The following is a 25,096-nucleotide window of genomic DNA, read 5'->3' as shown; positions in this document are numbered from 1 at the left end:
TCCCCCTTCTTAATCCACTTAATTTACTTAGTTCTCTGTAACTAAAATTTTCTGGCTTTTCCAAGAGCCCAATAATCAGTTATACAGATACATTGTTCCTCCACAGGTGTCTCCCGCATTATATATACTATAACACCACAGCTTCCTATGGCAACTAGACTACACATCGCTGGAAATATTAGAGCTCTAAGCAAAACCTAATAAAACACCAGCCTTTTTTCCCCTTCCAGATTTGCAGCAAGGCGAGGGGTGCAGATGAGTGAGAGAGTGTTATGCTTTGACCCACCCTATTCATATCTTCTGTTTCCTCCCTGCATAAGATTCTGACATATAGTAATAGCACCTCAGAAATTGCTCCTTTCTGTCCCAAGCTAAAACCAAATTAGCTCATTCACTGCAGAGTTCTCAAATTGCTGTAGTCAGTCATCGCTCTTATAACCTGAGGCAACTTCTCAGTTATAGAGATCAGGTTAGTGTGATCTTTTGCATTTCTCTGGCAGTGTGGTTGCTGCTGCAGCAATGTTCCTTTCTATGCCTCCAGCATTTTGTGAAATGACCAGATTACATGGAAGGAGTCCATACTGTGATATATTCCCACACCAGTTCGGTTCTATAAAATCTGGAGTAATACTAGCATGGACAGAAACTGTAGTGTGGACAAGAATTTCCAACACACCTGCATCTATTCAGAAATCCAGGGAAACGGGAGAGTGGTAAAGTCTTCAGGTGATTGGATGGCATAGGCTAGGTTCACATACCGGATTAAAATGCAGCTCCGTTCTTTTCCACCCAATTCAGTTGGAAGCTGATTTGGAGAGAAACACATCAGAATGTACTATTTCATTTAAAAATGACAAGAAAGGTGTAGCTTTTGGTTAACACCATGTGTACACTGCTTCCCGAACCAGCAAGAGTAAACAAGAGTGTGTGCACAGCCACAAACTGCCATCTCCCAGCCCGGCTAACTGACCGCCTAAATAAATGGCTGCTTGGTCATCATTTTTCACCTTCAGTTTGTGTCCACACTGGTGCAAATCAACAGATTGGCTCAGGCTTCTTCAAACTCGGCTCTCCAGATGATTTGAGACTACAATTCCCATCATCCCTGACCACTGGTCCTGCTAGCGAGGGATCATGGGAGTTGTAGGCCAAAAACATCTGGAAGGCCAAGTTTGAGGAAGCCTGGATTAGCTGGATATCAATTGTGTACTGTTGTGGTGCAAACCAGTACTGCAATCTGCACAGCAGAAAGAAGAAAGAAGAAAATTGTTCAATAATCAATGTTCTAGCATCTAAAGCTTAAAGGAGAGTTGCTGGCATGGGCTCATCTTGCAATATGCTGCTCCCAATTCTAAAAGTGAAGGAATGGGTTTCCCAAACCCAAAACTGACTGTGTAGGCATTTTTAAACTGCACCAAAATCCCCATTTCTCCTTAGCTAAAATGCATAAACTTTAGCTGTTGAGCAAATGCAAAACAAGAACACAGCTCTCTCCCTTATCAGTTTGACGGCAAGACTGGCCTTGACTTTACCAATAGAACAGACACAGACATATCTTATGTTCTGACCACAAATGACGGGGAAACCCAAGTCTGGGACTAACGCCAGAGCATGTTCTCGGAAGTAGTGACCTTTTGCTCCAAGATAGGAGTAGGAACAGGAATATCCTTTTATGGTCAGGAGTGCAGGAAGGAAATCCCTTTTATGGTTGAGAGTACCAGAACAGGAACATATGTGATGTCAACCTGCATACATAGGCTGACGTGGTTGGAAGGAGGGAGAGGGTGCCTGGAGGATATAAATACTGCATGAAACTTGTCATTTCTTTGGACTTGCTGTGGACTCACCACGCAAGTGCCTTCTGCTATCCGGAGAGCAGAATAAACTCTTTCTTTGAACCAACTCGGTGTCATTTTGACTTCCTTCCTCCTGTCCCGGAGCAACGCAGACCCAATCAGTGAACTCCAATAAGGCTACAAAAGTAATTTTGTACCTCGGCTCCTCATCCCACCATTCACTATGTTCACACTGCCACTCCTGAAAATACAGAGACAGCTTTATGTTTATGTAAAGGTGGACTGGGAAGAGTTTGCATGCTCAGGCAGAGTGAGGCAGCTGCCCCAGGTAGGAGATGCTCACAGGTGAGGAGCAGACAGAGCTGTGTGTGTCACACATTTAGACCTGCACCCGCTAAGGTAGCCTGCTGTCAGCTGGGTCAACTTTTTAATCTGGAGTTGTTTCTTTACAGCATTGGTAGGACCTGCATTGTAGCACTCTAATTTCCTGAAGGAAATATTGTACTCTCTTTGTATTGGCTTTGGAATCCCCAATCGTCCCTTGAATCATATCTCACCTCCTCTGCAGATTCCCCAGGCGTCCCTCCAAGTGCCAACGCTCATAATCTCTTCAGGGGATTCAGCTTCGTTGCATCCAACTTGGTGCAGGAGCCTCCACAGCAAGATGTCCACAAAATCACAGTTCACCCCATTGTCCAGGTAAGGCTGCATCTGGTGAAAGTGTGTATGGTCACTGGAGGCTGATGGCAGTCCGCCATATTTGCAAATATCCAGGGTGAACACAGTTGACCCTTACTAATGTTAGACACAAGCCCAAAGCACAATATTTTTCACAGGCTGGACATTAGTGTTAGGCCTATTCCTTAGTATTGTATACATTTTCCTGATTGTGATAGTCCTATTGACAGAAATCAGGATGCAAGTTGAAATCATAACGTGACACTTAAATGCAATCTCAAGAAGCTAGCAGTACTCTGTTAGGTTTTCTTCTTAGTCACTAGGAACCCAGACTTCTACCTGAAATGCTGTGGTGCTTGCCTGCCTTCAGTGTGATGTTTTTGCATGTATGCAATATATAATGACACTTTCATTAGCCAAATTTGGTAGAATTATTAAACACCAGAAAAATGGCAGCCAATGTTTATATGGAAGGAGAACTTGCATATTGCAAGGACCCCTGAGAAGCTCAGTGCTTCTCTTTCATGTTCTGCACAGAGACCTATTGGATGCCCCTGCAGGCAAGCCTCTCAGCATCAAGAATGACAAGTAGGCAGCGCAGCAGTGTCTTCAAGTGTTTTGTGCCATAGGATTAAAGGGCAGCAATTCACTTATATGAGAGAAAGAAAGAAAGAGATTTCAAGGGTGCTTTGGGGAAAGAAAAGACTGGTTTCCTCCAGCCATTAAAAATTAAGCCCACTCCTATATACTCCTATATACAGCTCTCAAAAAGCCCCCTGTTATAATTCAAACCACAATAAACAGATAAACCCATAACTAGAAAAAAGTTTAAAAATATTGAAAACCTGGCAGAACAAAATGTCTTCATTGCTTCCCTAAAGGACAAGAGGTAAGGCGCTAGTCTAATCTCTCTTGTGAGGGAGTTCCACAATTAAGGCACTACCACCAAAAAGTCCCAACCAATTGCACCTGCTTTGGGAGAGGATCACAGTGCAGAGCTACCAACAATGTTTGCAGCTGATGGTTAGATTCATGCAGGAGGGTCAATCCTCCAAATGTCTTCAGAGCCCTGCCCTGAGTTCTGTTTCTTAGATGTACAGTGGTACCTCGGGTTAAGAACTTAATTCGTTCCAGAGGTCCGTTCTTAACCTGAAACGGTTCTTAACCTGAGGTGCGCTTTCGCTAATGGGGCCTCCTGCTGGTGTGCGATTTCCGTTCTTATCCTGGGGCACAGTTCTTAACCTGGAGCAACCACTTCCTGGTTAGCGGAATTTGTAACCCTAAGTGTCTGTAACCTGAAGCATCTGTAACTCGAGGTACCACTGTAATTGAAAGTGAGGTAATTTCTCTAGGTAATAGTAGCTGCTATAGTTCCAGGTGGCTAATATAGGTATTTTCTCTAGCTGCTATAGTTCCAGGTGGCTAATATAGGAAACTAGAACTCTTCCAGGCATGCATTATTATATGCGCGTGTTTTAATTCCTTCCTCTGGTAATGAGATGCTTGTATTTAAACACCCAGAGAGCAATGTATTATTTTTTTTAAATGACACTGATGTATTCTTTTTTTAAAAAAATTTTATAGCATCATTTACAGCCTAATCCCATTTATGTTTGCTTAGAACAGAGAGGGGAAACTCATTGCACTCCCAATGTTGATCTCCAACTCTCATCAGCCCGACATGGTCAATGGTCAAGGATGATGGAAGTTGAAATCCAACATTGGGAGGATCCAGAGTTCCTCATCCCTAACTTAGAAGAAAATCCCACTGAGAATTCAGCTCAGTGGGATTAATTTCAAGTGAGTGTGCAAAGGGTCATAGTTTTAACTGGACTGGCATAAATTAAGAACTGAGTTCTGCTGAGGCTTTTAGTTTTCAGCTCTGTTTGGTCTTCTGTTGGATACTGCCATAAGACCTGCCTTCTTATGCTATCGTTTTGTTTTCCTCTATAGCAGTTACATGGGAACAATATTCACTTTACAGATGGTTATGAAATCAAGGAGGACATTGGTGTTGGCTCTTACTCGGTATGCAAGAGGTGTGTACACAAATCCACAGAAGCAGAGTTTGCCGTGAAGGTAAGACATCACCTTGTCATGCTGTCATCTGCAGAATTTTAATGGTTTGAGGCAAGAAGAAGAAATTTATTATAAACAAGTGATCATATACACATTTGGAACTTTCACACTCATTCTCAGGGAAACTTTATCCATTCACTGTTAGCAGAATCATTTGCAAAGAAGCAATGATGTAACAACCAGCAAATAATATTACATCTTCAAACATGTACATACTGGGTTTCCAGTTCCTGTATGTCTTTGTATTTCTTGTGCTCCTGAATTTGTATCTTTTCTTTTCTTTTCTTGTAGCTGAGTCTTCTCCTTCTACCACTGCTATATTTTGTTGATTCAGAGGTGGGAAACTTGCATAGCACTGAAAGCCTCAGTTGAAATATATAATGGAAAGCCACAACTAATTTGCATTTGCATCTGCATGCATCTAAGGCTGTTTGCATATTGTTTTCCCTACATATTTTATTTGGTATTATTCAGTAGTATTTAATGGACCACCTGCCGTGGTATAAACCTGCCAAGGTCTTTAACTTGAAGCACAGAGATGCTGTTTATCAGGCTTTTCCTCACAGTGGAATTGCTCTCTATCCCCTTAATCATTTTGGTCCCCCTATTCTGAACCTTTTCCAACTCTATAATATCCTTTTTGAGGTGAGGTGACCAGAACTGCACACAGTATTCCAAAAGTGGTCTCACCATAGATTTGTATAATGGCATTATGGTATATTGCACTATCTGGGATCCAAGTTTATCATAAGAGTTAATTTAGCCCAACTGATAGATGCTTTGTGAATTGCTTAATTAAAGGGCTTAATGTTCAAATGCCCAGAGTGCTAATAGCAGTACAATTGAAGGCTTGTGTTATGAATGCTGAGTCAATGAATAGTGGAAGTGACTGAACCAATAGTGCCTGCAGATATTGTGGCACACTCTGTACTAATGGCCATGCTGCTCAAAGTGTGTGTGTGTGTGTTTCTCCTTTATCTCTTTCCAAAATAGTGATTATTCCAATGTTATGGAAAAGTTAATCATAGCACAAATGAATTGCTGAAGCTAATCAAGCTTAACTGTGCAAAAAAAGAAAAGATCCCCTAGAAACAGTTAAAATCATAATACCTCTCATCTGAGGGGGGAAATAGAATTATGCCATGTTCTTTGAAAATAATGCTAGCAATACCATAGTAATTTTCTTACAACAGTGGTAATTTGGCATCAGAAAAAACAACAAAAGCAGATTAAAAATCACACAAAGACTTATTTTTAGGAGAGGTATTTAAATTGAACCCCATGTATTTCATAGCAGCAAAGACCTCCAGTATTTTTACTCAGTATTAATATTACAGGTTAATTAATTTTAGACAAAACTGCCACTTTAAAATTCCTGCATTGTATGGCTGTTAATGCTCTTCCCACCCTTGGACTTTATATTCATATGACACATAGTTAGTGGATCTGCTCTTTCTTACAGAGTGACTTGAATATGAAATGACACACAAAATTTACAAATGAATTCTTTATATCCCCCCCATGCATTTCACTGTGGACAGTATCTTGCATCCCACACATATGCCCTAAAAATAGAAGGCTGGATCCAAAAGGACCTTGTCACAATCTAGGCACTTCTACTCCTATAACGGACTCCACCATAATTTCTCCTCTCCATTCACCGCCCCAGTACCCTATCCCACACCATTTGGGTGGAGGGTGGGGTATATAGTGGGGAAATCTTGCTTCAGGAGTGGAGTTCAATTTGTGGTTTATTGGAAGCAAACCATTGTATCCTAACACACGTTGTACCGAATAGAATAGCTTAAGCAACGTAACCCGCCACCTCTTTCTCTATGTTTCACCTGTACAATTGACATCTATTTGTTGTTGTTAGCTACGAAGATTTCCTCCCCCCTTTACGATTTGCTGTTTTTAGTTATTCCGCTTAACCAATGAGTTGATGCATCTCAATGAGTCCGTGGCAGCATTGTAACCAATGAGGTTAATCCGAGGCTGTTATTGCTAATTGAAATTTTAGTGTGCTGATGCACTGTATGTCTCCATTTCTTTGAAGCTCTTCTTTTGAGTAAACACACAAAGGAGTCTTATGAATGTTAGCTACACCTTCACTTGAATACAACACCTAATTACCATTGAATCCTTTTCTTCTAGATCATTGATAAAAGCAAAAGGGACCCCTCTGAAGAAATTGAGATTCTTCTGAGATATGGACAGCACCCAAACATCATCACTCTTAAAGATGTAAGTGGTCTCTCAAGTCACCAAACTGATCCACAGAAAAATATGAACAGCTGGTTGTAGACAGTGGTGTGAAGCCAATTCCAGCTAAATTTTGTGCATATATGACTCAGTGAAGATTTGAGTTTGGTTAAATGTATTCATGTTACTTGTAGGAAAATAACTTTTTATTACTGGTGACTCAGTTACACTAGATTCCAGGGGAGAGGCCATAAAGTAAAGGTTTAAATAAATAAAATCAGGAACTCTGAGATGCAACAACTTTGATGTTCACATGGAGCTTCTAGGTGGTTTGAAAATAACCAAAACCACAAGGGTCAAACTAGACAATCAGCAATGTGTTGTCGAGATTTCTGACTGCACTTAGTTACTACTATCTTGCAAACATCAACATGGTAGGTTCCTGAGGAGTCTAAAGAAGAAACAAGTGGCTTCTTCACCAATGTGCAATAGGGAGAAGCAGAATGGGCTATGTGCTTTGGAGGCTACTTCTGCTACTGTTTCCCACCAAGTTAATCACGTATATTTATATCTCCAAACAATGGAGGGGATATGCAGCATCTTTCCAGGAAGCAGGAAGGGGCAGGGCAACCATTCTATATGAGTATACAACCATCAGTCAGGTAGAGCCTAGAACTGGGCACTAGTTCTCTCTTTAAATTATCCACCCATGCCATTGGGAGTATGTATTGTGATTATTATAGATGGGATTGGCTTATGTACTCCCTTTCGTTAAAAAAAAAGGGGTTTCCCCCATCTTTTTTTTTGTTCAGAGGCTAATGTGCTTTAAGGGACACGGGTGACTCTGTGGGTTAAACCACAGAGCCTAGGGCTTGCCAGTCAGAAGGTCGGCAGTTCGAATCCCCTCAATGGGCTGAGCTCCCATTGCTCGGTCCCTGCTCCTGCCAACCTAGCAGTTCGAAAGCATGCAGTGCAAGTACATAAATAAGGTACCGCTCCGACGGAAAGGTAAACGGCATTTCTGTGCACTGCTCTGATTTGCCAGAAGCGGCTTAGCCATGCTGGCCACATGACCCGGAAGCTGTACACCGGCTCCCTCAGCCAATAAAGCGAGATGAGCACCGCAACCCCAGAGTCAGCCACGACTGGACCTAATGGTCAGGAGTCCCTTTACCTTTAATGTGCTTTATAGTGTTGCTGCTTTCTCCTGTTACTATCAGCACTTTAATTCTATTTTTTCACTATGGATTCATGCATGCTATGATGATTATTTATTTATTTATTTAAAAATGCTGCCATTGGGAGGTTGGGTTTTAGGAGGACCCTCTCTAAACACCACCACCAAGCATCAAGTGAAAGAGGAATCTCCTCCATCCACTGTTTCCTATTCAGCTACTTTAGCTTCCATTATCTTCTGGTAAAACCTTGTGCTGGAACATTAAGACAGTGCCCACATGGCATTTACATCCTTAGGGAGGATAAATGAAAGGGCAATAAATGAAATAAATAAATGGATGGCTGGAGAATTTTGAATGACGCACCTGATTGCTTCTCTGCATGTATAGGTCTATGATGATGGGAAATATGTATACCTTGTGATGGAGCTGATGCGAGGAGGGGAACTCTTAGATCGAATACTTCGGCAGAAGTGCTTCTCAGAACGAGAGGCCAGTGCTGTCCTTTGTACTATTACCAAGACTGTCAACTATTTGCATTCCCAGGGAGTAAGTACAATTTCTTCTGCTTTCTAAAAATGTTATCTTTATTTTATTTCTTATTTGGGCATTACCCAAAATGTGCATAAACTTGTAAGTTACTAATTTACTATTGAAGAATACGCCTGTATAATAAGGAATGCCATATCAAAGATATCACACTTGGATAGTATCTTCCATACCAAAGAGCTAATCCTTATTACTTTCCTTAAACCCAAAGGGTATAATAGACTTTATCATAAACATTTATATCTGGACTTGCCTCACTATTTTATATGGGGGGGGGGGATATATTTAACTCTATGGGAAGAGGAGGCAGACAACATGGGTGAATACTAATTTAGTGAATACTATTTAGTGAAAATTTGTAACATTTCAGAAGACCAGAGGTAAATAGAAAAGAATTATCAAATTTATTTGGTTTACGACTAAAATGCAACTCTATGTACATTATCATTTGGTAAATGTCAGAATTAGCAAGGCATGACACCAAATGCCGAAGCAAACTTCAAGTGGTAAATCTTGAGAATTTCCAGCTGCCAACACAAACCAAATTTAACAACAGCTTGTTGCAACATTGCATCATTGCAACAGCTACTTCACTTTATATAACAGTTTTTCCTTTCCTTGCAGGTTGTTCACCGAGATCTGAAACCTAGTAATATTCTTTACATGGATGAGTCAGGTAACCCCGACTCCATCAGGATCTGTGATTTTGGATTTGCCAAACAACTGAGAGCTGAGAATGGCCTGTTAATGACACCATGTTATACAGCCAATTTTGTAGCACCTGAGGTACATAGCTGAGCGATCCCTGTTCCAGCAACTGTAACATCATATCCCATATTTACATCATGGTTGGAGAGGCAAAACAGCTTTAGATTGGCCTCTCGGTTGCTTTTGATACTATAGTCCATGCCATTTTCCTTGAGCATCATATTTTCTGATGTTTTTATTGCTTTTTGCCTGATTTGTCTCCGAAGGTGACATGTGAAAAGGCAAGCTCAAACCCATGGGAGTCTGCATGTGGCATTCCACAGGACTCAGGGCTCTTGCCTTGCAAACATGCAAACCAGGATGTGGGGTGGAGTGGTGTAAATCGGCTGGATGAAGGTTCAGGGTGCAAAAAACGGTTAGAGGAAGAGTTAGACCCCTTTTCCCCTTTTGCTCTTTGTAAGAAATGCCACAGCAGTTTTGGCAAGCAGCTTTTGAAACATTTTCTTCTCTAATATCCTGAAGTTCACCTCCAACTTCGCTCTGATCCCCGACTCCCTTGCCACTGAAACATTTGTCCAATTAAATTGAATGTTAGGAAAGCAGCCAGAGGGAATGGCAAAGGCGAAATAACATGTCTGCTTACATTAGTCTTCTCTGTTTTACTTGGAACCCATTGATTTTCTTTTAGTAGACGGCAATGTAATAATTACAACATGAACTATCGTGGATTGTTAAGGATATCTGAGAGGAGGAATTGGCCTGCCATCTAGTGGGAACAAATGCAGGAAAACAAACCATGAATCACAAAGGCTGTTAATCTCATGTCAGTGTGTAAATTATTTTATTCTCCAGTTTTCATCCAAGCCTAGGTGGGCTTTATCTGTGGTCTTATAGACTGCTGGGGAAGTCATTACAGATCTAGTGCCAGGTAGCATTCACCATACTTCTTAGGTTTTGGCCAGCATAGGGAGAATTTTATGTGTAATCATCAAACATGCAGCTACATCCTGTGCTGTATTTTCAGTCTCAAAGTCTCATTTGATAATAACCATTCTAGCTTACATGATTAGGACTCCCACAGGCAGTTTCATGCTATCAGTATATAATAAAAGCCAAAATCATACTATTGCTTTGTTTCAAAATCCATAGTGACTTTACATGTAGTCATAGCAATTTATTTCTGAAACATTAAACACATTTCTGATCAATGAAACTAATTCTTGAAAAACAGTATTTCATCATTAACTGTTAAAAGTAATTGTCTGCATAATGTTATAGTTGGTTACATGTTGAAAACTTGATTTGTTTGGAACAAATATGGGGATGAACAACTGCGTCTGTGGCACAAGAAGACACACACATTCATCATATGTGACAGTTAGGGATGGAAAGAGCTGTCAGTTTTCGTTCTCTCTGTTTCTCATTTTCCCAATAATAAATTCAGTTTTCCACATTACTTCAGCAACTTACAATTTATTTTTATTCTTTTAAAAACAACCCTCATGAAAATTATTCAGCAAATTTCTCTTAATAAATCCATGTTTGTTTGCAGTTTTGACTAATGTACACATTTTTGCAAACAATTTCTCCTAATAGAATGCATTTTTACTGTTATTTGAGTGCTATTTTTTCCTAGTATATCCATTTTTATTCTCACTTCTCCCTAACATGCATTTTGTAAACGCTCAGTTGAATCACTGCATCACAAAATTCAAATAAGTGTGAATTTGGAAGGATGACTGTATTTCAGTTCTCATGTTGCTTTGGAAAGTGTGAATTTAATAAATTCAGCTTTAAATGTGAACTGAATTGAACTTCTCAATGAAGCCTCATGACAGTGCACACATGCATAACATATTTTGTATGGCAGCGATAACAGTTCTGTAAGAATAAAGCCATGTGTGAAACAGATTTAAATAAGCTTCTGGGAAGATGCCATGCTCTAAATGCTATGGATCCTTTGTTTATAATCAACTGATCAAAATTTGGTGTTGCAAGGGACAAATCTATTCTCTGGATAGTGGTCTGGAAGTGGGGCAGGTTTTGTTTGTTTGTTTTGCACAAATCAACCACCCAACGGCACCATCAAACACTAAGGCCCAAGTGATAAAATAAAAAGAAGCTTGTAGCCTTAAATTGTGCAATTGCTCTATCACTTTTGAAAACCTAATTCTTATTCCTATGGGCAGAAACAACCATTCATTGAATATACTGCTGCAGTCTTCAGGGCTGCATTCTTCGGGTGGAGACCCTAGTTCTCTGCTATGAGTTGGCCATCACTGGCATCAGTTTTCTCTCTCCTTTGGTATATTTTCTGCCTTTTGAGGATGCAGGAGTCAAGAATACATAGTGAAAAAAACCAGACTGTGTAATGAAATACAGTCGTACCTCTTTCTGTTCTGGAAGTCCGTTTGACTTCCAAAACATTCGGAAACCAAAGTGTGGCTTCTGGTTGGCTGCAGGAGGCTCCTGCAGCCAATCAGAAGCCGCAGAAGCCGCATCAGATGTTCGGGTTCCAAAGAACATTCGCAAACCGGAACACTCACTTCCGGGTTTGCGGCGTTCAGGAGCCAAAACGTTTGTCTCGCAAGGCGTTCAGGATCCAAGGTACGACTGTAGTTCATTTCCTCAACTTGCATTGTTAGGTCTCCTTGTACAATTATTTCCCTGTCCGTGGTGACCACTCTTTCCAACAAGTTCAAGCAGATGTGCACAAGCCACTATCATAAATTTCTTGGCAGTTCCAAAAAGAGTTTTATAACCTCGTTCTTCTACTTCTGTTCTCCTTTCCACAGGTCCTGAAGCGACAAGGCTATGATGCAGCCTGTGATATCTGGAGCTTAGGGATTCTGTTGTACACCATGTTAGCAGGGTAGGTGCAAGGCCTTCCTAGTATCTTTGCACAAGTTGGAAGTCTTCCCCATGGGCTACTGCAGTGGCAGCAAAGTTTCCCCCCTGGAGGTAACCAGTGCCAAACATCACCCAAGGAGCTCATTTTCCCCTGTTTATTGCAAAGAACAACAATCAAAATTGGGATTTTACACAGACAAAGTCTGCTGAACAAATGGGATGCCTTCCTTGTGAACAGCAATTGTATGAATGACTTTTTAAAAGTAAATTGCAAGCAACAGTGACCCAATCCAAATTGGGAGCTCAATCCAGAGCAGGGTTAAAGCACCTTGTACCCAACAACAGGGTCCCATGCTGAAACAGGGATCCCACACTGCCATTTACTTGTAAAAAGCAGTTCACACAATTGCTAATTGCATGACTAGCATCACATCTATTTCAGCTCCTAAAATGAGGTCTTGCTCTGCTTTCTTTTTTGCTTTAAAAATAAGAGTTGACACTTTCCTAAGCCTCAGGCCACATGCTAGACTACACATTCAAAGTACATTTCCCCCTCAAAGAATCCTGGGGACTGTAGCTTTTTAAGGTGCTGGGAACTGTAGCTCTGTAAGGGGTGTACCAATCCCAGCATTATTGAGGTGTGGGGGGGATATGCTTTGAATATGCTTTTAAGGTATAGTGTGTATGCAGATTCACCCCCACCCCACCCCATTGTGCTAGATCTCAATTATTTGTCCTGCAAAGGGGTTAGCTCCTTACTACTTAGGTTTTTTTAAAAAAAAATTACCAAAACATTCTACATTTGCAAGGAATATAAATAAAGGGAGACATTTTGGAGGGAGGAACATCCTCCCCCCCCCCCGATGATGTTTTGTTATGACTGACACAGTTCAAAAGAGGTGTCGTACAGTTGTGTCCATGAAAATGAAGGGCCTCATCTCACAATTTTTGTTGTTACTTTAGTTAATTATGTTAATCATTTTCATCAATAATGCTGTTGTTTCTTCAGTGGGTAAGGCCTGATTAAAAGTTTTATATAAGCCGAACCTATTATTATGCTCTGGTAACCCTGCATTGTGCAAACACCTCTTTAAAATACCCACTTGTGGCTCAACAGATTCACTCCTTTTGCAAATGGGCCAGATGATACCCCAGAGGAGATTCTCGCCAGAATTGGCAGTGGAAAGTATGCACTTACAGGAGGAAACTGGGATTCAATATCTGATGCTGCTAAGGTAAGCAGATAACATATTTTTAGGTTGGCCTTTCGGAACCTCTAAGGCTGTTTGTGGCTCAAAAATGTATCAAAATTGTTTTCAGACACATATTTTGAAAGAAAAGTTATTTAGAAATGTCTACTTCAATACAATTTTTTGTATTTGTTTTTAAAACCATAGATTAAACCAGAAACAGATAGAATGGACTTATTGGCGAATGAATGTGCAGCTAACACGGACCAGAAGTAGACTTATTCACCCATCCCAATCCTTAGTACATGAGAAAAGGAGACTGTTTTAACTGTCTTAGCACATTTAGCTGTTTTAGTACCGTAGCACATTATATGGACCCCTTGACAAGTGATCAACATCTGGTCCTTAATGACTAAAACTAGTACTTGGTCGCAAGGGGTGCCAACTTGAGTAAAATATTGGGGGGGGGCAGGTAAGCTGCACCACGCATCATTGATCACATGATGTAGCACATGCACAACATTTGAGTGGCAATGCCCATCAACTTTGGGGAGGCCTGGCTCCCTCAAATATTTTAAGGGGGGGCAAAGGCACCTCAGCCCCCAGGAGTTGACTCCTATGTTCATCACCTAATATGCAGAATTGGGCTGTGAATTCATTGCAGCGCCTTCACATACCTTCTAAGGATAAGTTCAAAACTGTGCTTGAACACAGGGAAGCTGTTGCTAAAAGCCTCTTTTGCATAGTATCCTATCCATTGTGAAAATGGTGATTTGGAGTTTTAGGGCATTTCAATACAGTTGCTGTTTTTCTATCGGATTCAGTCACATACTGGCAAATTCAGGTTGCCTAATTACAGTAGGGTGGGAAGTCTTAAGCTGAAAACCTGCTCCCCCAAAAGATTGGACTATTTGCAAAAAGGGAAGCAGTGGAAAGTGTGGAGTAACAGTTGCTTGACACAATGTCATTTAACCTCTCCACAAACAAATCAGGATGAATCCCCAATAAGCTGATCATCTAGAAACACCGTTAGTTGCAGGGAGTGAGTGCACTAACTGGCTAGGACCACTTCTGTGCATGTTGCATTCTGTGTTACAACCCAAATAAACTCACTAATCCTCTGTTCTACCTGCCTAAAAGTCAACACTGAGATTGCTGTTTTACATACACATTTCCAAGACAACATCCTAGAGAGTTGGCTAGATGTGGCAGTATGTCAGTAGACTGTGGCAGTATGTCTTTCCCTGCCCCACCTCATACCCCACTCCAGCAACCTACCATGGAACTTTGTTTGCAGTGGCTACATTCAAGGGATGCAGGACCAGTTCTCAGATGATGAGTTCCTAGTGGCATTTTCCATTCCAGTATTCCATATTTTGAAACTACCACCATTACCCAGGCTTAAAATGGAAATCCTCATGGGGAAAAGAAAACAAAATCACAAGTTTTCTTCTCCTCTAATTTCTTTTTAACAGGATATTGTGTCAAAGATGCTTCACGTAGACCCCCATCAGCGCTTGACAGCAGCCCTGGTTCTAAGGCACCCGTGGATAGTAAACGGGGAGTATCTATCCCAGAATCAGCTCAGCCGACAGGATGTTCACCTGGTAAAGGTAAGTCCAAATGAAGCTGCTTTGTATTCTTGCATACAGAAAAGGAGAGTGATAGCCCTAGAGCAGTGTGGTCCAACATATGGCCCTCAACACCTTTTTGGGGTGGCCCTTGGCAACATTTGACGCCTCCCAACCTTTAGGCTGCCTTCCCAAAGCTGGGTAAGCGAGGGACTATGCTTTGGGAAGGAGGCATGAGGCTCTGACAAGGACCTAGATTCCTCCTGCCTCCTTCCCAAATCTTAGTCCCCATCTGTCACGTTAGTATAAAGGACTGGTAGAAGAGGAGTTGCACATACGCATGTATAGCTACATTTTTTTTCTGGGTGGGATTGGAAAGATCTGGTGGAAAGAGAAACCTTTTGAAATCCTCATTCTTCATCTATGTGTAGGCATGCACACATGAACCAACCAAAATGTACTCCTTCTCCAATATGCACTTTTGTTTCATATGAACATAAGCAACCATGTGCATGATAATCCACAGTGTGATATATAAGTAATGACTCAGCTGAGTCCCACAGTCAAAACTAGCCTTAGCGGTTGAAGAATATAGGCTCCTGCTTCGGAAAGTAAGGAAGCAGTAATTGGGAGAAGCTCCCTTTGCTATAATGTCTTGATGCAGATACCCCATCTTCTTTAAATTGGGGGTGGGGAGTGGACTAAAGAGTGAAAGCAGGCATTGTTCTTAAATCCGCATGGTGTCAATTTTTATTTTGCAGGGAGCAATGGCAGCTACCTACTTTGCTTTAAACCGAACACCTCAGGCACCAAGGCTGGAACCTGTATTGTCCTCCAACCTGGCCCAGCGGAGGGGGATGAAAAGACTGACCTCAACGAGGTTGTAGTGGTCCCAAAGAATGCCTGGTTTAAAAAGGGAAAACATGCGCCGCATGTTGCTCAGAGAGGCTGATCTGTATTGCTAATTTTGCAGGACTTTGGACTATTGGCACATAAATTGCTAAAATTAGCAGAACTCCAGCATAAGGCAAAGATATCCTTTGCTTTCCGATTCCTTTTGTTGCTTTTGTTTTTTAAGCTAATGCCAAGATCCTGAGTTAGCAGGTACTCAAAGATGTCATGTGCCAATTTTTCAACTGCTGTACTGCTTCTTATTTAAGTGTATACTGCTAAGATCCTATTCTCATTTTCTCCAAATGTTATTTTTGGGATCTTTTAGATGCTCTGTAAGACCACTTTTTGTAAGCAATTTTCAGTAGAGAAACAAGTCGCTTTGGTTTTAGGGGTCAATTCTACCAGCATTTGTGTCATGGTGAATTGTCGCAGCTAGCAATTGATCCTGCTACCCATTATCAGCTGCAGCAGAGTTCATCTCCAAAGAGCTGAATGTGAAAGGAAGAGGCATGTGATGCTGTGAAATCAATGGCCTACTAAGAACGGTATTTAACATGAAGAAAGAAGAGCTGGCTGAATAGTGCTTGCTGTACTTCTCAAAAAGCACCCTTCATGTGTTTGGTCTGTACAGCAAATAATGCATGGGGGAGGGGAGAGATTGTGGTTGCACCCACTGATGCTGATAGCCACACATTCAAGGACCTCATTTGCTCTGGACATCCATTCGTATATTAATTAATTAATCAACTATCTATGCTTTGATAAACTGAGGGTATGGATCATGGATACAGGACCTTATGGCACCATAGGCCTATATGTGGAGGCTCTGTGCAAATAGAACTTTGAGTGTGTGGAGGTTTTGGTGGGGCAGTAGGCATGACCTAGTCTCCCTCTGTGTGGATGAATGAATGCAAGAATAGTGCTTTCTAAGTATGCTATGCTGTGTTACAAACTCTCCTACTTTTATCATGGAGATGGTGATCTTTTGTTTGCCTGTTCCATTTAAAATAATGGCTCATAATGCCACACAATTAGCTACATGACAAAATAACCTTACAAGCAGAAGCGAAAGAAACTGTCAGTGGAGAAATTTCAGTGAGAAAAAAATCTACAATATTTTTCTAACATCAGTGGAAACAGGCGTAACTGTGATGTTGGACTAACATTCCCTGACTGTATTGGGTTGTGTTGTGCATAAAGTGATTGACAAGAATGGACACATTCCACCTCCCACTGACATCAGTGGCAAGTGCTATGTTGGTCAATTACTACGGATTGCACTCATTGGCCACAACCCAAAACAGACTTAAGCATGTTTAAGCCCTTTGAAATATTGGGTTTAGCAGCTTTATGATTCTGAGTTGTATTGCGGCCATTGTTTTAAGCACTTGACTTGACTTGCATTTTATAATGGATTTTGCCACCTTTTAAAACTTTGCAGGAAAAACCAGCATGCTACATTGTCTCTCGTTTCCTCTTATGGGGGGGGGGGGAAAGGAACGTGAAGACATAATATTGTATCCTATAAAGGTAAATGTAAAGGTACCCCTAACCGTTAGGTCCAGTCGCGGACGACTCTGGGGTTGCGTGCTCATCTTGCTCTATAGGCCGAGGGAGCTGCCGTTTGTCTGCAGACAGCTTCCAGGTCATATGGCCAGCATGACTAAGCTGCTTCCGGTGAACCAGAGCAGCACACGGAAACGCCGTCCTATAGATTACATCTATTTTGCTGAGTGGTGAAGCCGTACCAATACTAAACACAGCTTGGGAGATTGGTGTCAATTGTGCCTGCAGATGCAAGAGAACAGATTTGTTGCATTAGCTACTGTAATGTGCTCCTTAGGGTCTGTTTCTGTGTGACAAAACGTCATGTAATTTATTTTATTCTATTTTGTCCTTAATTTTTAAATTATATTTCATGTTTAATTTCTATGTGCTGCGCACACAGGACGGCAACAGAGAAGCTGTTCTTGAAGTGTGACTTTTAGAATAAAACAATGCTGTGAAACTCCATAAAATGAAGGTTTTGACTCAGGCTTGACAGGCAATAGGTGTATTGTAGATTTTTGAAATCTTGAACATGTGGACCTGTTTTTCTGTTGTGTTCACTTTTGCCCTTGCTTGCTCCTTTAAATAGAAGAGCCCAGTGCACCCAAAATCATCAAGAGCCCTGGCTATTTCCTAACAATCAGAGTGCAATTTCACTACTTCTTGGACTTACTGATATCATAACCCTACTCAACCAAGGGTACATTAGTCCAGTCCATAAGGGACTGCTGACTGTGTGTAAATATTGCCCTTTCTATCCATAGATACCACAGGAGATGTTGCATCCCACTTGTAGAGTCTGCATGGTGATGATTCACATCTATGGTGATAATGGCAGTAGGAGTATAAGTACTGTACAGTCATACCTCGGAAGTTGAATGGAATCCATTCCGGAAGTCCATTCGACTTCCAAAACATTTGGAAACCAAGGCACAGCTTCCGATTGTACCTTGGGATCCAAGGTACAACTGTAATGTGCATTATATGCAATGCACACATTTAGAAATAACTGAAATTGCATGTTGCTCCTTCACAGAATCATGGTGCTTGGGTGCTTTTTCCCAGTGGAATATATTATGTGCCACAGATTAATTTTGTAATACCTTGTACTCTCTCATCCCATTGGATTTAGAGAAGCATTGCATCTGATGTGCTTTTTCAGTCATTTCCAAATCTGTGTTCCATCTAATGCACTTCACTGGTACTCCAGTTGCCAGAAAAGGACAATAGCTTAATGGAAGAGCACATGCTTTGCATGCAAAAAGATGCCGGGTTCCTTCCCTGTCATTTCCAGGTAGGTCTGGAAAGGGCCCCTGTCTTTAACCCTGGAGAGCCACTGCCAGTCAATATTGACTTAGATGGACCCTATCAGTGAGCTGATCCAGTATAAGGCAGCTTCCTATTTTCCAACTGCCATTGCTACCATATATCTGAATTAAGTTTCTCATGCAGGATAGCTCAGCCAGTAAAGCATAACATTCTTAATCTCAGGGTTGTGGGTTTGAGCCCCACGTTGGGCAAAAGATTCCTGCATTGCAGGGGGTTGGACTAGATGGCCCTCATGGTCTCTTCCAACTATACAATTCTGTGTTTCTAAGTATGTTTCACCTTGGAAAATGCCCTTGTAAACCCATGTGTGTGTGTATGAAGTGAGAATTGCATAGAGCTGCTTGCGTCATTGCGTAACACCATGAGGCCACTTGCTATTTGGGGTGACTGAATCCCTCTGTTCTCAGGTGCTCAAACACACTAAAAAGTCTCCTAACGTTACAATTGTTTCAAGCACAGATATGGAGCTGTGGGTTTTGTCTTTGATTAATGCAGTTTGCTTCTTCCTCAGAATATAGACACACTGCAAATTCAGGCCTTTTCCTAATGAGAATGAAACAACCAGTAGCTTTCACTTGTCTTGCATATGTGCTGTTCAGGTGCAAATAATTGCTTGGCTTTGTAAAGATCACTGGTTGGGGCTAATGCAGTCCAAAACACCCAGAGACAGTGGTGTACTAGTCATCTGGAACCTGTGCAGAGACACCATAAGTATATTAATTCTCAGCAGTACTCCTAGTGCCACAGGGTTTCCAAGACCATGATTCACCTGGTTTAATAATAGACTCCCCAGCACCTCCTAGTTGCTAGTTGCTTGTATAGTGCAGCTGAAATAACCAAAGAATCTGCAGCCTGCACCTCATGAGAGGGCAAACATACACACCACTCTGGGATCAGTGTCAAAGAAAGTAAGACTAAGAGGAATGGTTGAGGCTTGTTTTGACAAAACCCTACACAGAAGAACTGCCATATCAGGAAGGCTGCCTTTTTGGTTCCCTCTCTAAAAGGCTGTTTGAAGCCAAATGTTTGGTTTGCTCCCGTGCTCTCTAGTGCTGTTCATGAAATCATGAAGACAAACTGGTGGAAACATAGATCCAGTTCTTCAGAACATCTTCCCCTGAGAGTTTTGAAGAGCTGGTCAGGGATGAAAGGGTGTGTCATGATTCAGAGAAATACTTTACCCAGGAAGACTAAAAAGCTGAAATCTCTAAAGCCACTATAGTAGCTGTAGCAGGTGATCCAGAGGTTCTGCATGTTAGGCACATTACCTTTGCACTCTCCTGTTAAATAGACTTGTGCAATGCCTTAAAGATTGAACCCATCAAACAGGTGCAAAACCTGATCTGCAGGAAACGACTGGACACTTTATGAGTCTAAGGAACCTAAGTGAGGAACCTTTTTTTGTCAGAGGCCACATTTCCTCAGGGGAAATCTGTTGGGGACAATGTGCCAGGGGTGGGTAGGGGCAGAACCAAAAGTGGGCAGGGCATCCCATTTCTCTCTATCTTTGCCACCACCTTTTCCATTTTCCTCCTTGCCCCACACATGAAGTTATGGAGCTGTAAACGGTTCATTTTGTGGTTTGTGGGTATGGAATAGCTTTTCTAGATAGCGGTGCAGTATTTTATTTACCAACTCCACCTCCATGTTTGTGAACTGTTTGGTTTGAAATGTCCATGCTTCAACGTTTCATTTGAAAGGGGCTGCAGTGTACAGACATTTATTATATGTACCAGAGTAACTTTTTTAAAAAACAAACTTGGTTTTATGAAGTGTAATATTTTTTATAGCACAATGATCATTTGGGACTTTGTACCTTGTTCGACACAATTGCATTTAGGGACGCTTCTTAATCCTGTTTTCTGTGTGCTGTGTCTACTGTTGCTGCTTCTACAGCTGCCGGCTTCAGCTGCTGGGTGAATGGTGTGAAGTTGTCCGAATTGGTCTTCAGAAGTCCACATGTCTATGTTGAAGGATGCTGGCAGAAAAAGTTAACTGTGGGTTCAAATGGGCAAGAGTTTACTGTGACAGGCTCCTGGGAAGGAACCTCAGTATTGGCCTTCATCTGTACATCTCTATTTATAATGAAATAAAAATAAAACCTATTGTACCTTAGTTGTTGATCTGACTCTTTGTTAAATTGTAAGCACTGGTCATGTTTAGTGATTTGTACTGAAGTCCTTCAAGTATACTCATTCATTTTTTTTCTCATTCAGTCACATTTCCTTTCACTTTGAGTCACTCACTCTTTAGTAGCCCTAGGCCAATAGTGAATATCTCCATGCAAACATCTGATGTGGACGCAGATGCATAACCAGGTACCAGTGCACATCATGGATGTCTCGCTAGAAGCACATCTCCATCTGGAACCACAAGTTACATGTAAAACACACAACTACAGAAAGGCAGACAGTACTGTAGATGATAGAGTATCAGACTATCTCATAATGTAAAATATTGACACTTTTGAATCTCATGTTCTTTGTGTTACAGAATGTACAACATTTGGATATAGGTATTTAAAACAAAAGAGCCCCTATTCACCAAGCCCACCAGTCATATCTACAGCATGCACTTAAAGCACATGACTGCCCGCAAAGAATTCAGGAAACTGTAGTTCTGTTAAGGGTAAACTATGGTTCCCATAATTCTTTGGGGGACATTGTGAATGTTCAAGTAGTAAAGGTAAAGGTAAAGGGACCCCTGACCATTAGGTCCAGTCGTGACCAACTCTGGAGTTGTGACGTGCATCTCGCTTTACTGGCCAAGGGAGCTGGCGTACAGCTTCCGGGTCATGTGGCCAGCATGACTAAGCCACTTCTGGTGAACCAGAGCAGTGCATGGAAACGCTGTTTACCTTCCCGCAGGAGCGGTACCTATTTATCTATTTGCACTTTGATGTGCTTTCGAACTGCTAGGTTGGCAGGAGCAGGGACCGAGCAACGGGAGCTCACCCCGTCACGGGGATTCGAACCACCGACCTTCTGATCAGCAAGTCCTAGGCTCTGTAGTTTAACCCACAGCGCCACCCACGTCCCTCAAGTAGTATAAATGTGCTTTAAATGTATGGGGCAATATTCAATGGAATAATTGTGCTAGTGCAAAAATTACTGGTGCAATGGGACTTCCTTCCTCTCTTCCTGTGTGTGCCCCACACCGTCCCCAAATTTGCTCCATATATGGAGATGTGAAGGTAAAAACTCTGACCCAGGCATAGGCAAACTCGGCCCTCCAAATATTTCTGGGACTACAACTCCCATCACCCCTGACCACTGGTCCTGTTAGCTAGGGATGGTGGGACTTGTAGTCCCAAAACATCTGGAGGGCCGAGTTTGCCTATGCCTGCTCTGTCCATCCTGAAAAATCAGAGTGGGTGAATCCTTTACCCTGCTGAAATCTGGGGACTGCAGGAAACTTCAAAACCTAGAAACTGTTCAGAATAAAGTTCTTAGGACCATTCTGAGAACACGTTTCTTAGAACCAAGTCTCCCAGAGCCATAGAAGCCAAGCTCAGTTCCTCTCTCATTGACTCCAATAATATAGGAAGATTTCTCCGCCTGGCACACTTTTCCTTTCCCCTCTCCTCCTGAGCTGGGGATGGTTTGGGTGCAGTTTTGGTCCTGTCCTGATGTAGCTGTTTGGTGTGTTTGAATTGCATAGTGGGAGGTTAGTATACCATGTCTGTATACTTCTCCCCATGCCACTCATGCCTCACCTATGACCAGGCCAGTGCAGAGCTTCTCTGAGGCCCAGGGTGGGAGACTTTTTAGAATAGTTATAAACTCAAAGCAAAAAGCAGCCAGTCTCTGGTGGGGCCCCCAGCCTGCTTAGCCCTCCAAGGCCTGGGGAAAGTGTACCCAGCTGCCCCCTCTTCCTGTGCACAGGCCTGCCTATGACTTCTATAGTACTCCATTTTCAGAGGTCTGCAGGGAGAACTTTACCGGGGAAGCATTAGCATAATGTGCGGAGGCACTTCTGCAGGAGTGGTTTCAGCAGCAGATAGAGCCTCCACTTCAGAAGACTTCAAGAACTAGTGAATATAGGATTGCACTGTCTATGGCAGAAGGATTTTACGGCTGACAGAAGCCCCGGATTGGTTCACAGCCTTCTGAAAAACTTGGCAGTTCACACTGTACTTGAGCAGCTGACACTTTCCCCTTCATCCCAGTTATTTTGGAAAGGACATTAGTGTTTACAGTGTTCAGGTCAGTCCTCCATCCAGCATACTCACTGTTTAATAATCGACCACTTATCGACCTAAATGGCCTTTTGTGTGTGTTTGTCGAGGAATTGGATCAAAGGTGATGATAATGAACAAATTAGGTGAAGGGTTATTTGTCTCTTTCACTCATACAGTCAAAGAAACTGTCCCTGTGGAGCTTGGGTATATTGAGCCCCAAGTGGCATTTTGTGTGGAGGTGTTCTGATTCTTCTTTTAAAAGCCCCTGTTAGCAACAAAGAGAATTCAGAACTTTTCTTGAGGAGGAAGAGCTGCAGGGTATATAGAGAGATGAAGCAAGCTTAAACTAGTTCATAAAGAGTGCTGTTTATATCCAAAGGTAGCAGGGAAACAGGCATTTCCGTTATCTCTTGTTTCTAACCAAAGATAACAGCAACCATCCAACTTGTTTGCCTGCTTTAGAAGAGGCTAAAAGTCATGTTAAAAGGCAGCATTCCCTGGGTTAAAAATAATCTTTTCTAGATAAAGACTCTCCTTGCACTTATGAAATTGAAAGCTGCTAAGAGCCATCCAGTAGCTGTTTTAAATATACAGTAGGTAATATTCACTGTTAGTCATACTCAGAGTAGACCCATTATCCATTTATTTCAGTGGGTCTACTCTTGAGTATGACCTAGCTAGATATTTGTCAATGTGCTTTGATTTAAATGTGGAAAACAAGCAGTTCACTTCTACTTTCAAAGAACTGCGGGGGGGGGGTGCTGGCAACTAAAAAGAGGGGATCTAAAATAATTTATAACATTTGTACCCCACTCTTCAGCCAAACAGGATCCCAGAGTAGCTTGTTGTTGTCATTTAGTCGTGTCCGACTCTTTGTGACCCCATGGACCAGAGCACGCCAGGCACTCCTGTTTTCCACTGCCTCCCGCAGTTTGGTCAGACTCATGTTTGTAGCTTCGAGAACACTGTCCAACCATCACATCCTCTGTCAGCCCCTTCTTCTTGTGCCCTCCATCTTTCCCAACATCAGGGTCTTTTCCAGAGAGTCTTCTCTTCTCATGAGGTGGCCAAAGTACTGGAGCCTCAGCTTCACGATCTGTCCCTCCAGTGAGCACCCAGGGCTAACCTCCCTAAGAATGGATGCGTTTGCTCTTCTTGCAGTCCATGGGACTCTCAAGAGTCTCCTCCAGCACCATAATTCAAAAGCATCTTAGAATCAATTAAATAAGACAGCCCCTGCCCTCACTTACAATCTATCCCCCCCCCCAGTTATAAAGATTGCATGTTTATCTACTGTACTTAAATTGAGTACCTATCTGTGTGTGTGTCTAATGAATTGAGACATAAACTAATGACAGCATAACTAAAACACTTCTGGCGCAACAGAACACTGTGATGGAAACTAGAGTACACGGGGACGCTGTTTAGCTTCCTGCCACAGCACTACTGAAGGCTACAGTACCTATTTATCTACTTGCACTGATGTGCTTTCAAACTGCTAGGTTGGTTGGCAGGAGCTGAGACAGAGCAACAGGAGCGTACTCCGTTGTGGGGATTTGAACCACTAACCTTGTGATCGGCAAGCCCAAGGGGGTCAGTGGTTTAGACCATAGGGGCAGCCGTTCCTTATAAGTAAGTACTCCCAACTTCTCATATATATAACGGACTAATCTGCGCATTACTGAAAAACAGACCTTAGAGTTATTGTGTATAGCTCAACAAAAGTGACCACAGTGAGTGCCAGTGGTGCAGATGGGGTAAAAAGTGAGATATCAATAAAAATAAAGATAATTTATAAAAATAATATCCAACGCACCGGAGCACACTGTCCAAAAAGTAGTGGGGAGTGTTGTAATCCTGATCCTAAACTCCATTCTAAAAACAGGCTTATTAAACCCTGGCTGAGAATGCAGTGTCTTCACCCTTTGACAACACTTTTCAGCCTGCCTTGCCCTTGAAATAAGAGGAGGGGACTGCTCCATTGTGCTGATGGCCTCAATCCCAGGCACAGCCGCCACAGTGAAAAGAAGAATACTGTAAGAAACAAACCCGCTCTGTGGCCTCTTCAGCCCCTGCCAGTCTTCTTGCCCTTGACAGGCCAACTGAAAGCCATGGTGGGAGGGGGAATGTACAGCACGCCGTGCCATCGCCCCTCGCCAATAGGAAGCAAGCAGACTCTCGCGCGCAACCAATAGAGGCTCAGAGAAGCCCTGCCCACCATGACGCATCGCCCGGCTAGGGGGCGGGAGGTGAAAGGCCAATTTGGCTTTAAATGTTGTGGCATTCAGTTCCCGCCCCGCCGCCCCCCCCCCCCGCCACGGCCTCCGGCACTTCTAAGCAAGGGGCC

General features: G+C 42.2%; 1 protein-coding gene and 1 long non-coding RNA gene across 9 annotated transcripts in view; one reads left to right on the top strand and one right to left on the bottom strand.

Moving 5' to 3' along the window:
* Positions 1-20,684, top strand: part of RPS6KA2 (ribosomal protein S6 kinase A2) — a 196,359-nt gene extending 175,675 nt beyond the window's left edge. For 6 of the 7 annotated variants that reach the window (XM_081188222.1, XM_081188224.1, XM_081188225.1 and 3 more), the window contains 9 exons: positions 2,365-2,495; positions 4,428-4,553; positions 6,708-6,797; positions 8,321-8,479; positions 9,104-9,265; positions 11,983-12,059; positions 13,155-13,272; positions 14,703-14,840; positions 15,560-20,684. In XM_081188222.1, the coding sequence (XP_081044348.1) occupies positions 2,365-2,495; positions 4,428-4,553; positions 6,708-6,797; positions 8,321-8,479; positions 9,104-9,265; positions 11,983-12,059; positions 13,155-13,272; positions 14,703-14,840; positions 15,560-15,685 (1,127 nt within the window). In that variant the 3' untranslated portion in view covers positions 15,686-20,684. The other variant, XR_014006469.1, reaches the window with a different exon arrangement.
* LOC308583906 lies at positions 46-25,012 on the bottom strand. Of its 2 annotated transcripts, none has more exons than XR_014006476.1 (6): positions 24,799-25,012; positions 20,681-20,932; positions 20,386-20,564; positions 4,500-4,581; positions 2,354-2,507; positions 46-805 (listed from the first exon to the last, which is right to left on the bottom strand). It is a non-coding gene; the product is annotated as an uncharacterized lncRNA (long non-coding RNA). The 2 variants fall into 2 exon arrangements; XR_014006477.1 differs by lacking the exon at positions 46-805 and adding an exon at positions 2,023-2,037.
* Positions 25,013-25,096: the final 84 nt, after the last annotated feature.

Source organism: Podarcis bocagei (assembly GCF_964188305.1).
Source record: "Podarcis bocagei genome assembly, chromosome: 3".
Taxonomy (NCBI): domain Eukaryota; kingdom Metazoa; phylum Chordata; class Lepidosauria; order Squamata; family Lacertidae; genus Podarcis; species Podarcis bocagei.
The sequence above is the reverse complement of the archived record's forward strand: the minus strand, read 5'-3'. Positions and strand labels throughout refer to the sequence as shown.